The sequence below is a fragment of the Stegostoma tigrinum genome, chromosome 5 (genome assembly GCF_030684315.1).
Source record: "Stegostoma tigrinum isolate sSteTig4 chromosome 5, sSteTig4.hap1, whole genome shotgun sequence".
Classification (NCBI taxonomy): domain Eukaryota; kingdom Metazoa; phylum Chordata; class Chondrichthyes; order Orectolobiformes; family Stegostomatidae; genus Stegostoma; species Stegostoma tigrinum.
This window is the reverse complement of record NC_081358.1, coordinates 69,649,586-69,664,167: the sequence shown is the minus strand read 5'-3', so window position 1 is coordinate 69,664,167 and position 14,582 is coordinate 69,649,586. Positions and strand designations below refer to the sequence as shown.

The 14,582-nt window shown below is 41.6% G+C and overlaps 1 protein-coding gene across 2 annotated transcripts in view; it reads right to left on the bottom strand.

Moving 5' to 3' along the window:
* The window catches only part of LOC125452046 (peroxidasin homolog), a 499,162-nt gene extending 487,102 nt beyond the window's left edge, over positions 1–12,060 (bottom strand). For both annotated transcript variants that reach the window (XM_048529957.2, XM_059646061.1), the window contains exon 1: positions 11,873–12,060. In XM_048529957.2, the coding sequence (XP_048385914.2) occupies positions 11,873–12,030 (158 nt within the window). In that variant the 5' untranslated portion in view covers positions 12,031–12,060. The remainder of the gene's footprint in view (positions 1–11,872) is intronic.
* Between the last annotated feature and the right edge of the window lie 2,522 nt (positions 12,061–14,582).

Genomic DNA, 14,582 nt, shown 5'->3' with positions numbered 1-14,582 from the left:
GTGTGTGGATGGGGAGTTAGGGAGGGGATAGGTCAGTCCAGTGAGGATGGACAGGTCAAGTGGGGCGGTATGAGTCTACTAGGTAGGAGATGGGGTGGCCCTTGAGGTGGGAGGAGGGAATAGATGGGAGGAAAGACAGGTTAGGGAAGTGGGGACAAGCTGGGCTGGTTTTGGAATACAGTTGGGAGAGGGGAGATTTTGAAGGTTGTGAAGTCCACATTGATAGCATTGGGCTGCAGGTTTCCCAAGCGAAATAAGAGTTGCTGTTCCTGCAACTTTCGGGTACCATCATCATGGCACGGCCAGAGGCCCAGGATGGGCATGTTGGCTAAGGAGTAGGAGGGGGACTTGAAATGGTTCCTGACTGGGAGGTGCGGTTGTTTGTTGTGAACCAAGCGTAGGTGTTCTGCAAAGCGGTCCCCAAGCCTCCCCTTGGTTTCCACGATGTGTAGGAGGCCACATTTAAAACAGTGGATATAGTATACCAGGTTAGCAGATGTGCAGGTGAACATCTGCTTGATGTGGAAGGTCTTCTTGGAGCCTGGGATGAGGGTGAAGCGGGAGGTGTAGGAGTAAGTATTGCATTTCCTGTGGTTGCAGGGAAAAGTGCTGGGTGTGGTGGGGCTGGAGGGGAGTGTGGAGCAGACAAGGGAATCACAGTGAGAGTGTGAAAGCAGATAAGGGTGGGGAGGGAAAAACGTCTGTGGTGGTGGGGTTGGATTCCAGATGGTGGAAGCGTCAGAGGATGATGCGTTGGATCCAGAGGTTGGTGGGGTGGTATGGAAGGACGAGGGGGATTCTATTTTGGTTGTTATTGTGGGGAGGGGGTGTGAGGGATGAGTTGTGGGAAATGTGGGAGACACGGTTGAGGGCATTCTCGACCACTGGGGGTGGGGGGTGTGGGTGGGGTGTGGCAGTGGTGGAGTGTTGCGGTCCTTAAACAAGGACATCTGAGATGTTCGGGACTAGAATGCCTCATCCTGGGAGCAAATTGGGAATAGGGGATGGCATTTTTGCAGGAAGGTGGGTGGGAGGTGGTGTATTCTAGGTAGCTGTGGAGTCAGTAGGCTTGAAATGGGTATCGGTTTCCAGGTGGTTGCCGGAGATGGAAATTGAGAGGTCCAGGAAGGAGAGAGAGGTATCAGAGATGGTCCAGATGAACTTAAGGTAGGGGTGGAAGGTGTTAGTGAAGTGGATGAACTGTTCGAGCTCCTCAGATAGCAGATTTGTTTTGGCATACTCAGGACCTCAAAGTTGGTGACCTTTTCCTACCAAGACATGGCAAGAGTATGACTGAGACAACAAACACAAAAACTGTTCAGCCTTTTATCCTGTTTTCTATAAAATCTTGTCCAAGTTTTACAACTGTGGGGTACTGCACGGAAGTCACAAATTTGGTGGACTCAGTTTGATATTTTCAGTCAGGTTGCTGTTGCTGTGATCACTTACTGAGTTTAAACATAACAACTGCACCATTTGCAATTGTGTGTTGATTTCAGCATCAATGACGTGTTCCTTTGACCGTAGAGCTCACAGACATTTCTGTTTAACGTTGTAAATGCTGGTTGACGTCAGTATAACAACATTCTGGATTATAATATTTATTCTCCTAGTGCTGATGGTCAAACAAAATTCTTTACAGATATAAAACAGTCTGTCCACATCCCAGAAAAAGTTATTCCTTTGTATGCAATGTTAGGAGAATAAATCAACAGTATAAAACAACTCTCTGAGAAGGTTTTGATATACCTCTGTCCTGAATGTCAGGTGGGCAAGGATGAAGATATTTCTGTCAACTTTCACATTGAAAATAAGCATTCTCTGTAGATGATCTTAAATCATGACAGCATCAAAGAGAAGAACATGTCAATGAGAGATGGTGGCAGAGCACAACCATGTTTGATGACATTGGAACCCTTTGTGATCCATTATTCATCCTCCAGCAGAGATAGCAAAGTCCACAAGCTGCTGCAGTAGTGTCAGTTGCCTGTGTTTGAGGATTCAAGAAGAATGGCAACATAGGAACATAAGAGCAAAAGTAGGCCATTCAGCCCTATGAGTCTGTTCTGTCTTTCCAGACCATCACTGATCATTTATCTCAATGCCATATTCTATGCTATTGGTGACTACAACTCAAGGTATTATTCCACCCATCTCTTCAACTGTTTATTGCAGTCTACAATGACCTCTGTGCCTTGTTTTCAAAGGAGCCACCATTGTTGAACCATTTTATTTTCAATTGCTTTATACGCCTTCCTGACGGTGTTCTTGTGTTGAAGCAATCTGGATATTCTGCCTAAATTATAACTAGTAGCCATTGCCACACCACCCACTAGTCCGTAGGACTTTGCCATGTGTCACCTCAGTGCCAGTAGCTTACTTCCTATCTTCCCAACGCCTGCCTTCAAAATACAACTAGCCCGATCCTTTCTCAACAACAGTGTTAACCCGCCACCACCTTCAGGGCTACCACAATGCAGCTAGGGGAAAACACAGCCTATTGTGTTTACAAAAATGCAAACTCAGTTTAACATTTTCCTATAACCAGCATTTTGACTCAGAAGACTGGAAAAAAGCAAAACTTAATAAATGCATCCTTTTAAAATAGGATTTTAAAAAAGTTATGATATATACAGGGAAAAAAGTTGATCATCCTTGACCTAATGAAAATATCCATGTCAAGACGATTAGCAATGATCAGTTAAAACCTTCAAGATGTTTGGCACACAACTTTGTAGAAGGGCATTCTTCTTATCCCACACAATAACGTCACATGCAAATGAAAATGCACATTATAGAAGACTACATCAATTATGCATTTTAAACAAATGGGAAGATGGCCAAGAACTTTTTTCCACAAAGGCCATGTTCTCTCGTGGCATAAACTGTTCCGAATCTGGTTTGCTGGATCCAGCACTCGAAGGAAAGTTCTGTGGTGGGCAAAGAATTCATCCTCAATATTAGTCAAAAATATCTCTTTTTTAAGGATTGATATTTTTATTTTGTTTTTAAAAAGCTAGCCATACTTTTTTTTAAAAGGCAACTCAATTTTCTTCCTCAAGCATACTTGCATTAATCAACATTATCAGAAAACTAGGCCCGAAACGTCAGTTTTTGTGCTCCCGAGATGCTGCTTGGCCTGCTGTGTTCATCCAGCTCCACACTTCATTATCTTGGATTCTCCAGCATCTACAGTTCCCATTATCACTATGAGAAAACAAACCCTTTTTGAAATATTTGTCTTGATGGAAATACAATAACTTCTCCACCTTGAGAGTAAAATAGAAATTGTGTGGTGAGCAAACTATTTAACAGTGTCCAGTTTTGCTCACAAAATTCTTGTTATGTTGGTCACTGTGTACTGTGGGAAAACTTGTCTTGGCAAAAATATATCAGAGATAATGGGAACTGCAGATGCTGGAGAATTCCAAGACAATAAAATGTGAGGCTGGATGAACACAGCAGGCCAACCAGCATCTCAGGAGCACAAAAGCTGACGTTTCGGGCCTAGACCCTTCATCAGAGAGGGGGATGGGGAGAGGGAACTGGAATAAATAGGGAGAGAGGGGGAGGCGGACCGAAGATGGAGAGTAAAGAAGATGGGTGGAGAGAGTATAGGTGGGGAGGTAGGGGGGGGATAGGTCAGTCCAGGAAAGACAGACAGGTCTAGGAGGTGGGATGAGGTTAGTAGGTAGATGGGGGTGCGGCTTGGGGTGGGAGGAAGGGATGGGTGAGAGGAAGAACCGGTTAGGGAGGCAGAGACAGGTTGGACTGGTTTTGGGATGCAGTGGGTGGGGGGGTGGGGGGGGGAAGAGCTGGGCTGGTTGTGTGGTGCAGTGGGGGGAGGGGACGAACTGGGCTGGTTTAGGGACGCAGTTCCCAGTCGCAAACCATTTCCACTCCCCCTCCCATTCTTTAGATGACATGTCCATCATGGGCCTCCTGCACTGCCACAATGATGCCACCCGAAGGTTGCAGGAACAGCAACTCATATTCCGCCTGGGAACCCTGCAGCCTAATGGTATCAATGTGGACTTCACCAGTTTCAAAATCTCCCCTTCCCCAACTGCATCCCTAAACCAACCCAGTTCGTCCCCTCCCCCCACTGCACCACACAACCAGCCCAGCTCTTCCCCCCCCCCCACCCACTGCATCCCAAAACCAGTCCAACCTGTCTCTGCCTCCCTAACCGGTTCTTCCTCTCACCCATCCCTTCCTCCCACCCCAAGCCGCACCCCCATCTAACTACTAACCTCATCCCACCTCCTAGACCTGTCCGTCTTCCCTGGACTGACCTATCCCCTCCCTACCTCCCCACTTATACTCTCTCCACCTATCTTCTTTACTCTCCATCTTCGGTCCGCCTCCCCCTCTCTCCCTATTTATTCCAGTTCCCTCTCCCCATCCCCCTCTCTGATGAAGGGTCTAGGCCCGAAACGTCAGCTTTTGTGCTCCTGAGATGCTGCTGGGCCTGCTGTGTTCATCCAGCCTCACATTTTATTATCTTGACAAAAATGTGCTTGTTTTAAGAAATGAATACTGTACTTTAAATGTTTATGTTGCTTACAAGTTTCATACTGTATTTTATTAGTTACAGATAAGGTGCAGATTTCACCTTATCATGCACAACTATTGCCACAACAGGATTTGAGGAAAGCATCCAAGCAACACGTGCCCAGTGGAAGCAGGTAACACATAGCCTCTGTTGTATGCCAAGAAGAACCAGAGCACCTTCCTGGATGTCCTGGCAAGAGTCATCATTCAAAAAATGAAATCTAATCCTGTCCCCCAAACACACCACAGCCCTTCCCACTGTCACCCCGAAGGCAACGTAGATAGAGTCATAGAGCATGGAAACAGACCCTTCGGTCCAACCAGTCCATGTCTACTATAATCTCAAACCAAACTAGTCCCACCTGCCCGCATTTGGCCCATATCTCCTCAAACATTTGGATAAGTACATGATAAGAAATGTCTTTTAAACACTAACTGTAGATCAGCATGACAAGAGCAATTAATTAAATGTAAACCTTCACCCTAAGCTAAGAGTGATTAGCTAATCCTGTCAAGCTGCAAAAACATGCAGACAGAATTTCATTATTTACTTACCCCCAACCAAAGCTCAGGCAATCCTAAAGGGCCCATAACAAAACAATTAGATTCAGCATTTTAAAGTACGCTGCATGGGTAAATGTATGATGTACGCCAGAAATGTTAATTTAAAAAACCATTCTTGTGAAATACTAATGTAACCTCCTATAAGTGTGATCATCTCAACCATGACTTTACAAATATGTGTATATAATGTTGTGGACCAAAAGAGATATCAAATAATATATTGCAGATAATTAAGAGCAGAATCCTTGACGGAATGATAGGATCACTTTTGAATCATCTCAGGTTGTGTCACCAATTAAGGACAGCAGGTGGGACAGTGCGTCAGTTCTTTCAAAGGAAAGATGCATTTTAATTAAGAAGGGGTCAGAGCCTGGATTCCAAGGGTTCACCAGTGCTTGGACCTTTGAAGCTGTAGTAAACAGAAGAATGGAGAGGCATCTTAGTAAAACCATTCTAATGCTCCCTCATAATTACCTGGATATCATCATAGAATCCCTACAGTGTGGAAACAGGCCATTCAGTCCAACAAGTCCATATCGCCCCTCCAAAAAGCATCCCACCCTGACCTATTCCCCTACACCTGATTTCCCTATGTGTAATCCACCTAACCTAAACATCCCTGGGCACTATAGGCAATTAATTTAGCATGGCCAATCCACCTGCCCTGTACATCTTTGGACTGTGGGAGCACCCAGAGCAAACGCACGCAGCCACAGGGAGAATGTGCAAACTCCATGCAGACAGTCGTCTGAGGCTGGAATTGAACCCAGGTCCCTGGCGCTGTGTGAGGCAGCTGTGCTAACTACTGAGCCACCATGCCGCCCTGTTGTGGGATCCGAGAGGACTGTACAGAGGATCCAACTCTGGCAGAAGGCAACCTTTCTGACCCAGTAGAAAGTCAGCAGAACAGGAATACCATTCCTCCAATAGATGTGAGGATCCAAGGAGGGCGGGAAAAGTGATTGACATTTTTAAAAAATTATTAAATGGCAAAACCTGCACTCTGGGTGAAAGTTAATGACTCTTTCAAGTAGCAAGGTGGCATTTGATCAGAAGACAGGTGGGGGGTGTGGGGGATCTTCGCTGGGAGACAGCCGTTTCACGGAGGCACTAATGTAGACCTTTAATTAGGAAATGAATATACACTTACCCTATTCTGCCACTACTAGTACTCAACCAGTGGTTGGCAGAGGATCTGCCATGCAGGGAGATCAAAATACAAACCAGAGTGCGATCTTTTCTCATTCAAAGGTGCGCATTGTGCCTATATTGAGGAATCAGGCATCAGGAAGGGGAGGTAAGGGTTTACCAAAAGTTACCTCGACCTACCTCATTCGGTAATGTCTTTCGTTTGAATGCCACCCCACACAGCTGGGATACCAGCTTCCATAGGCTCAGGCCTTGTCAACTACTGTCAGTGCATACTCATATGCTCCAATTAAAAAGAGGTCTTGCTCCAAGAGGCTAAAGATGTTAGTAGTGACGAGAAGCTCTCAGTAAGAGGCCTTGTCTCTTTACAGCTGGATTGCAATGCCAATCACACTTGTGACGTAGTGGAGAACAGTGGTTGAGTAAGAGACTACTTATGTTGCTACTGCTGTTTCTGGACCACTTGGTGGTGAAGAGCTGTCATTTTTGACCATCAGAGGTGGAAGGCGGAGCTGTAAAGGCTGCTCCCATTATGTGTTCAAAGAAAGTTCAACTGAAATTAAGTGAAGAATTACATTGATGAAGTGCCTTACAATAAATTGATAATCACCTGTCAATTGTGAAAGCACTTTCAGAAGAAGTGCTTCAAACTGCAAACTCACCATAGCTATTGCCATGTCAGGAAGATGATCCCTTACTGAAACCTGAAGAAATGAGAATTAAACTAGTTCTTAATTGGCTTTTAATTAACTTGACAAACTTAACCAATAATTCCAAGGGAGTTCACTGCCTGCCTTCAACTTCAATACTCAAAGCTGGAGGACGTCAGATTGTGTCAGTATCCCAACCCAATATTATTTTTTCATTTCCAAAAGTGCTCTTACATAAAACCATACAGGTTTTTTTCCCCATCATCAAATCATCCAAAGTATTTTTTTCATCCATCAACCACCATCAATGAATCATTCCTATGTTAATGCTAGGAAGTTTAACTCCGTGCATGCAAACAAATCCTTTGCTAATTCCCCAAGTGTTTGGATCTGGATACAGTTAAATACAAATGAATAACATTTATAGATAAATGTTATTTTGGATGAAAAGCACAGAAACTGCTGGAGAAATTTATTCATAGAGAATAGAGTTAACATGGAATCCAGTATGATGATTCTTCTTCAGAAAATACCTGAAAAAGAATGAGATTGAGTCAAAATTTGACTCAGTTTCTCCAACATTTGATATTTATTTCACATTTTCTGCTTGGACAGTATTTTGCTTTAGTGTTATTTTCACATTACAGTTACGCTTTGATCTGGAGTTTTGTGCATACTATGCATTAGAAATCACTGTGTAGTTTGGTTTATCTATCCTTTTTTTAAGAATCTGCACCCTATTTTATTAGATCTGACTTAATAGAAAGCAGTACTGGTTTTCACATGTACATTGATGACACCCAAGTTCTACGTCACCACCACTTCACTCATGTCCTCCACTGTTGCAAAAATATCACATTGCTATCCATCATGCAGTACTGGATAAGAAATGTCGTTTATTAAACATTGCAAATACTGAAGCATTATTTTCGGTCTCCATTCCAATCTCTGCTCCCTAGCTACCAATGTAAAAGTCTAGCGTTAAGCCAGTCTATTTACAACTTTTGTGTCACATTCAATTCCAAAATGAGCATCTGATCAGTCATGCCACTACAAAGACCATCTATTCCATCTGTAACATTCTTCAACTTCTCCCATCTCAGTTCATCTTCCTTCTTTGTATCCAGGCACACCATTAAGATGCAGTTCCTGGCTGGACTCCATCAAATTGACCTGTTTCCCGTGTTTTAACTCATATCTTGTTCCCGTCATCTGTGCTCTCTGATCTATATTAGCACCCAGTAAAGCAATGGCTTGGCTTTAAATTTCTCATGCTGGTTTTCAAATCCTTCCGAGGTATTGTCCTTCCCTATCTGTGTTATCTCCTCCAACCCCATACACCTCTGAAATATTTGTTCTTCTCCCATTGTGGCCCTTTGTGCCTCCAAATTTTCAAAGCTCTCCGCTATTTGTGATACCCTTTCTCCACCGCTCAGTGTTTCTACATTGTTTTCCTCCTATAAAACATGCATTAGAACCTACTTCTTTGGACAAGCTGTTGGTCATCTGATCCATTATCTTGCACTATGATTGGGAGTAAGATGTCGACTTGTAATGCTCCTCCGAATGCTCTATTAAAATAGACCCACAGACACAAACAAAATCATGCTGGCTGCATGAAAGATACAACTATTGTAGTTTTCAAATGTATCCTGACAAAACCCAAATCTATCTCAACCACAGTCAACAAGAAATTGTATTGTAATTATGTTTTTACTTAATAATTATATCCCAAAAGAATATCATTTACATTAATTGAAAGTCTTACAGTGACATTAACTCCAAGGCTGTCAACATATTTCACCTGTCATGGTTGTCTCTCACAGATACAATTTAAAAGCAGACTGTACAAATTGCTGTCAGAACAGTGAATCATGATGAGTCAAATTCTGTTAATTTTGGTTGCACGGAATTGACAGCCATTCCCACTGGCAGAAAAGGAAATCCAATAAAAGGATGTCCATGATAAACCAAAGTTTTAGATTGGGGAATTCCAGATTAACTGCACTGTGCACACTTGTTAGGTAATCGTATCAACCAAAGAAGAGTTAGGCCACACTAGGTCACCTAATCCTGGTCAAGCCTGCAGTGGTGGCTGCAGATCAGCCTTACACACACCTTGAACAAGTGTGCACAATGAGACATCTTTAAACAAATGAAATCAGACTGTTTCACTTTCTTTTACCGGATAATGTTTAAAAATTGAAACATGAAATAGTGGAAAGTGAGCCAGGGCAGCGTAAATGCTACAGTCTGCACTACTGCAGATGAGACAAAAAAATCTGCCATTTTTGAGACAGGAAATCTAAATAAGGCACGTTGTTTTGCTAATTTCAGTTTGAGGTAGATAAAAATGCCTGAAAGACCTGTAGTATTTTTGAGGCAAGGGTCAAAAAGGTGAGCAAAAATGTATCAACGAATAACATAAGATTATGACCCTGATCACATTGTAGAGTCTGATGAATGCTAGCCTCTTCAGCCTTGCCTGTTCCACCAGTTGAAGCCACAAAGGCTTCCAGATATTCCAGATTTTGCACTGCAGCTCAAAAACACAGCAAACAGAATTGATTGCATTGATGACATGATGGACATGTCCAAAGAGATCACGCTAAGCAGAAAACAATTATGATGTTTATCTACAGCTAACTCAACACTTTTTCAATTTCTATAAACTTACAAGGTCAAGTTACTGTGTGAACAAATTGAAAACTAAAGATGTTTTTCGCATGTTTAATTTCATTGTGTTTTCATTTGTCGCTCTTTTTTGACATACAGCACATGTGTAAGCAAAGAAAGGCAACATGGGGACTTCCTCAGTTATGTCAAAACACTGTATAACTTGAAACTATGGGTTGCCTTCCTGCAAATCAGCTCATTAGTGATTTTTCTGGTAGCAGCAGCTAAAGTCAAAGACAAAACCAATGACCTGGTATAACACTTAGTAGCTTTAGGTATGGCACTTATGACAGTTACAACATTTAAAAGGCACCTGGATGGGTAAATGAATAGGAAGGATTCAGAGGCAAATGGGCCAAATGTTGGCAGGTGGTACTAGATTAATGTAGAATGTCTGGTTGACATGGATGAGTTGAACCAAAAGGTCAGTTTCTGTGCTGTACCTCTCTATGACTCTATGGCTCTATAACCTGCCTTGCAAGGATGGTTCTCTTCAGACAGTAGCAAAGGTGAACATCTGAAGGCGCCTTGCTTGTTTCCTGCATGTTCTTTATTTTTCCCAAATGGAAGGGTACAGACGTTTTGGCTGACCTGAGTGGTCCAAAATTTTGCAAAGGTCTATATTGGTTGTTTGGCCTTTGTCAGGGCACGGAATGATTCTTGGTGGGGTAGATATCATCTTTATTCTCAGGCCAGTAATCTGGAAGAAAGTGGATTAATCGTCCTTTGTTAAAATTTCACAATATTCAGGACCAGTTTCAGTCCTTCCATGTAGCTTGCATAAACATGACGTCTTGAACTGTCCTTTCTCCGCACTTAACAGGTAACCTGTGCTGGAGGGTCAACAAAAATCAACACACCTGAGAATTAGAGTAAAATTCTGATTTCAACATCAAACAGCCAGTGATAGCAGCAAGACACTTTTACTACCACACTTCCCTCTCTCCACAAGGGGCTGTCATAACTGCTTCCTCTACTCATTAGGTCAAATACATTGGAGAAGTGTCACTGTACCATTTCTTCTACTGGATCAAATAGTACATTTCAAAAAAAAATTGTGTGTGACAAAACATCAGAAGCACTTGATTCTCTGCAGCACATTCCAGCTATCCTGGGGTAGAACAAGCCATCCACCATACACTTCACATAAGTGGTCGATTTCCCACAGATATTCCGAAAAAATGGTCATGACATACGAGCAACCCATTTACACTATCCTTATTTGGATCCATAGCAATAGATTTAGTTGGATGAGATTCTGTGAACCATCCAGAATGATATTAATCCAAAAGTTTTAGAAAATATAAGGTTCATTTCCGAGTGGGGTGGAGTTCCTGCTGGCCTCACTCCAGCACAAACTATGCTGCATAAATGATGGCCGTCAGAGGGTAGTAACAGCCTTTAACCATGTCTTCTCCAGGCTCAACCCTAACACTCATTTTAATGACTGTTGGTTGTTGACACTTTAATTTTGAAATGTAAATATTACCATGAACTTCCGAAATATAGCAAAAAGATATGATAGGTTCACTAAAACAGTGAAAAGGGCTTGCTCACGTCAGAAATCAGTATAATTCCAGAACCTCTCCAGCAAATAATATTAATTTTCAAAACTCAATACTGCCATAGAGCTGTCTTTCCTAAATGTCAAGCTGCCCTTACAGATTTAAAGTATGTCCAGAGGGGGAGATTATTATTTCAGCTATCAGCAAATAAAGCTGAATTTATTAACAATTTGCAGAAAATACTTAACAGCTTTCAAACAGAGACAATGTCTGTCTGAAAATGGTGTTTTTTTTGCTCACCTTATTAAAATATCCCTTTTCCATGAGCTGAAATCAACTGCAACTATTCCTATGTTGACAAATCTGAAAATTGTAGGTTTACAGTAATTTAAGAACGAGACAAACTAATTTTGCAAAAAAACCCAAACAAATCTCAGCAGATTCTAATAAATGCACTTCAATCTAGTTGGCATTCTTCTTGTACTTCTCCATTCATTCCAAAGCAGTCATTGTAACATCAGTTTCATAATGGAAAAAGAATGCATAAGTTACAGCTCTAAATGGAAGTAAAAACTATCTGCAAAAGTCTTATCAGCAGCACCAAATATGTTTTGAACGTATTCTTAAACTGAAATTCGTCTGGCCTATTTCATCAGCTTCAATTTAGACTAAGCAGTTCCTTAATCTACACAATTTTAATAAGTCAGAAGTTAACTGAACTCAGCTTGTGAAGCAAGTTTTCACAAAAGCTCAAAAGAAAAAGTTTGCACTTACAGGATGACAGTCTGCGGTGCTACCTTAGGGATATGATCCAGCATCAAGTGCATACAACGGACAGTGGTTTTGAAGCAAAGGCACCGGCTTGGGCAGCAGAAAATTGCAGGGAAGAGAAGAAAGAAAATAGTTAAAAAAAGGAAACATTTTCCTCCCATCCTGAGCGAGATCAGAGTAGAGGCTGTGTCTCAAGCTGCAGAACTGAAATGAAACAGTGAGTGAAGTCTGGGCAAGTTTAAGGCAGTCTAAGCGTCCAATCAGACCACCACCAGGATCAAATTTCAGCACAGAACAGGGGGGAAAAACTCCAGCAGCTTTATCCACAAAAATACTGCCAGAACTGCAGTACTGTAATTCTAATGATGTAAAGATACAAAATTACCAGTACTGTTTTTACATAAGAGCCTGAGGCATTTCAGGGAGGGACAAGAAAGGACTCACTTCAAAGATGCAACTTTAAACCAACGTCCTTTATACATCTCAGCAATGAAGTAAAGCACAAAATCTTCCACTTTACAGGCAAGGCTAAGCATTGTTATTAAGCTGTAGGTCAGAAATATTAACTTTTATTTAACCTCTTTTGCCTTTTCCCTCGAAAACTATGAGAACATTTTGGAAACTAAAACTGGACAAGGAAGGTATTTATTTATTTATGATAATAACTAAATATGCTAAATAATTTCTAAAGATCAACACCAGAATGTTGATTCTGTTAAAAAAACACAAAGAACTGCAGATGCTGGAAATATGAAACAAAAAACATTTCTGGAGAAACTCAGCAGATCTATCAGCATCTCTGGAGAGAAAGTGGAGTTAGCATTTCAGGTTCATTGACCCTTCTTCAGAGCCAATTGTAGCTAGGAAAAATTGGCATATATGCTGAAGAGGGGGAATGGGGAGGAGTGCGTCAGTGAGGGTTGAGGGTGGTAGAAGGCGTCTACGTTAGGTGGAGGTGGAGCCCAGAGAGAAAGAACAGCAACATCTCAGGTCTGCTACAGTGCTCCAGCGAGGGTCAGTGCAAGCTGGAAGAACAACATTTCATTTTCCACTTGTGGACCCTGCATCCTTCAGGAATCGATAGAGTTCAACAGTTTTAGAACTTGAACTCCTTCTTCCATGTCATTTACTCATCCCCATACTGCAGGCCCTGCTAATGGCATAGACTGCTTTTATCACAGCAAACCCACCTTCACCTACTAATGGTCCCTATTATCAGTTTTTCTTTCTCCCTGGCTCACCATTATCCATCCCTTTGCCTAACTGCTATTCTCTCTTTGTCTAGGCTCTACCTCCAGCTATTGCATACTTCTCCTTTCTCCCTACAATTTATCAGCATTTTTACCACCTTTTTATAGCTATTATCAGTTTATTTGAGATAAAATAGAATTTTCTTGATCTGCGTGACTCAGTGATCCTTGGGTGCTTTATTAACCCATTAAGCAATTGAACATGATTAATATTATTATTTTTGCACTTGAACTGTATAGGATTGAACACATTTTACATTATCCTTTTTTTTGCTTCCAATTGAATATCTTTTGTAATTTCAAATATTCGTAGGGATCAACCACTGGTGTTGGTTATTGAGTCATAGCATGGAAACAGAGCCTTCGGTCCAACTCGTCCATGCTGACTGGATGTCCTAAAAAACACTAGCCCCATTTGCCAGCATTTGGACCATAATCCTCTAAACCCTTCTTGTTCAAATACTCATCCAGATACCTTTTAAATGCTGTAATTGTACCAGGCTCCTTAACTGCTTCTGGCACCTCATTCCAAACATGTACAACCCTCTGTGTGGAAAAAGTTGCTCCTTATGTCACTTATAAATCTTTCCATTCTCACCTTAAACCTACGCCCTCTAGTTATGGAGTCCCCCTACCCCGAGAAAAGACCTTACCAATTAACCCTACCCATTCCCCTCATGATTTTATAAACATCTATAAGGTCACCCTTCAGCATCCACTGTTCCAGGGAAAATAGCCCAGCCTATTCAGACTCTCCCTCTAGCTCAACACTCCAACCCTGGCAACATCCTTGTAAATCTTTCTTGAACCCTTTCAATTTCACAACAACCTTCCTAAAGCAGGGAGACCGGAATTGCATGCAGTATTCTAAAAGTGGCCTAAACAATGTACTGTACAGCAGCACCATGACCACCTAACTCCTATATGCAATGTACTGACTGTTCTAACATTTTTATTACCAAATAATGTGATCAAGTCCACAGCTATAATTGAGGGTTAAGTAAAAACCATTAAACTGCATAAAGATGAGTCTTAAGAATGATAGGTTATAGTATAAGGAACAGAGAAAAACTAAAAGTTTAATCAGAAGGAAGAAATTAGAGTTTAAGAGGAAGTTAACTAGGAATGCAAAAAGAGATAGCACAGTTTCTGCAATTATTTAAAATGGAGAAGGGAAAGTAAAGCGAGTGTTGACCCTATAGAGATTGAGAATAGAAATTAATAGTAGATTACCTGAGAAAATATTGTGCATCTGTTTTACCAATAGAGGGTACAAAGAATTCAGGGTAATCAAGAAGAGTCAGCACAGTTTTATCAATGGGAAATCATATTTAACCAATCCATTGGACGTGCTGTAGATAAAGAATAACTATAGGCGTCTGAACTGTGATTTCCAGAAGGTTTCTGATAAGGTCATCAGAAAAAAATAAAAGCTCATATGTAAGACGTTCGCACAAATATAA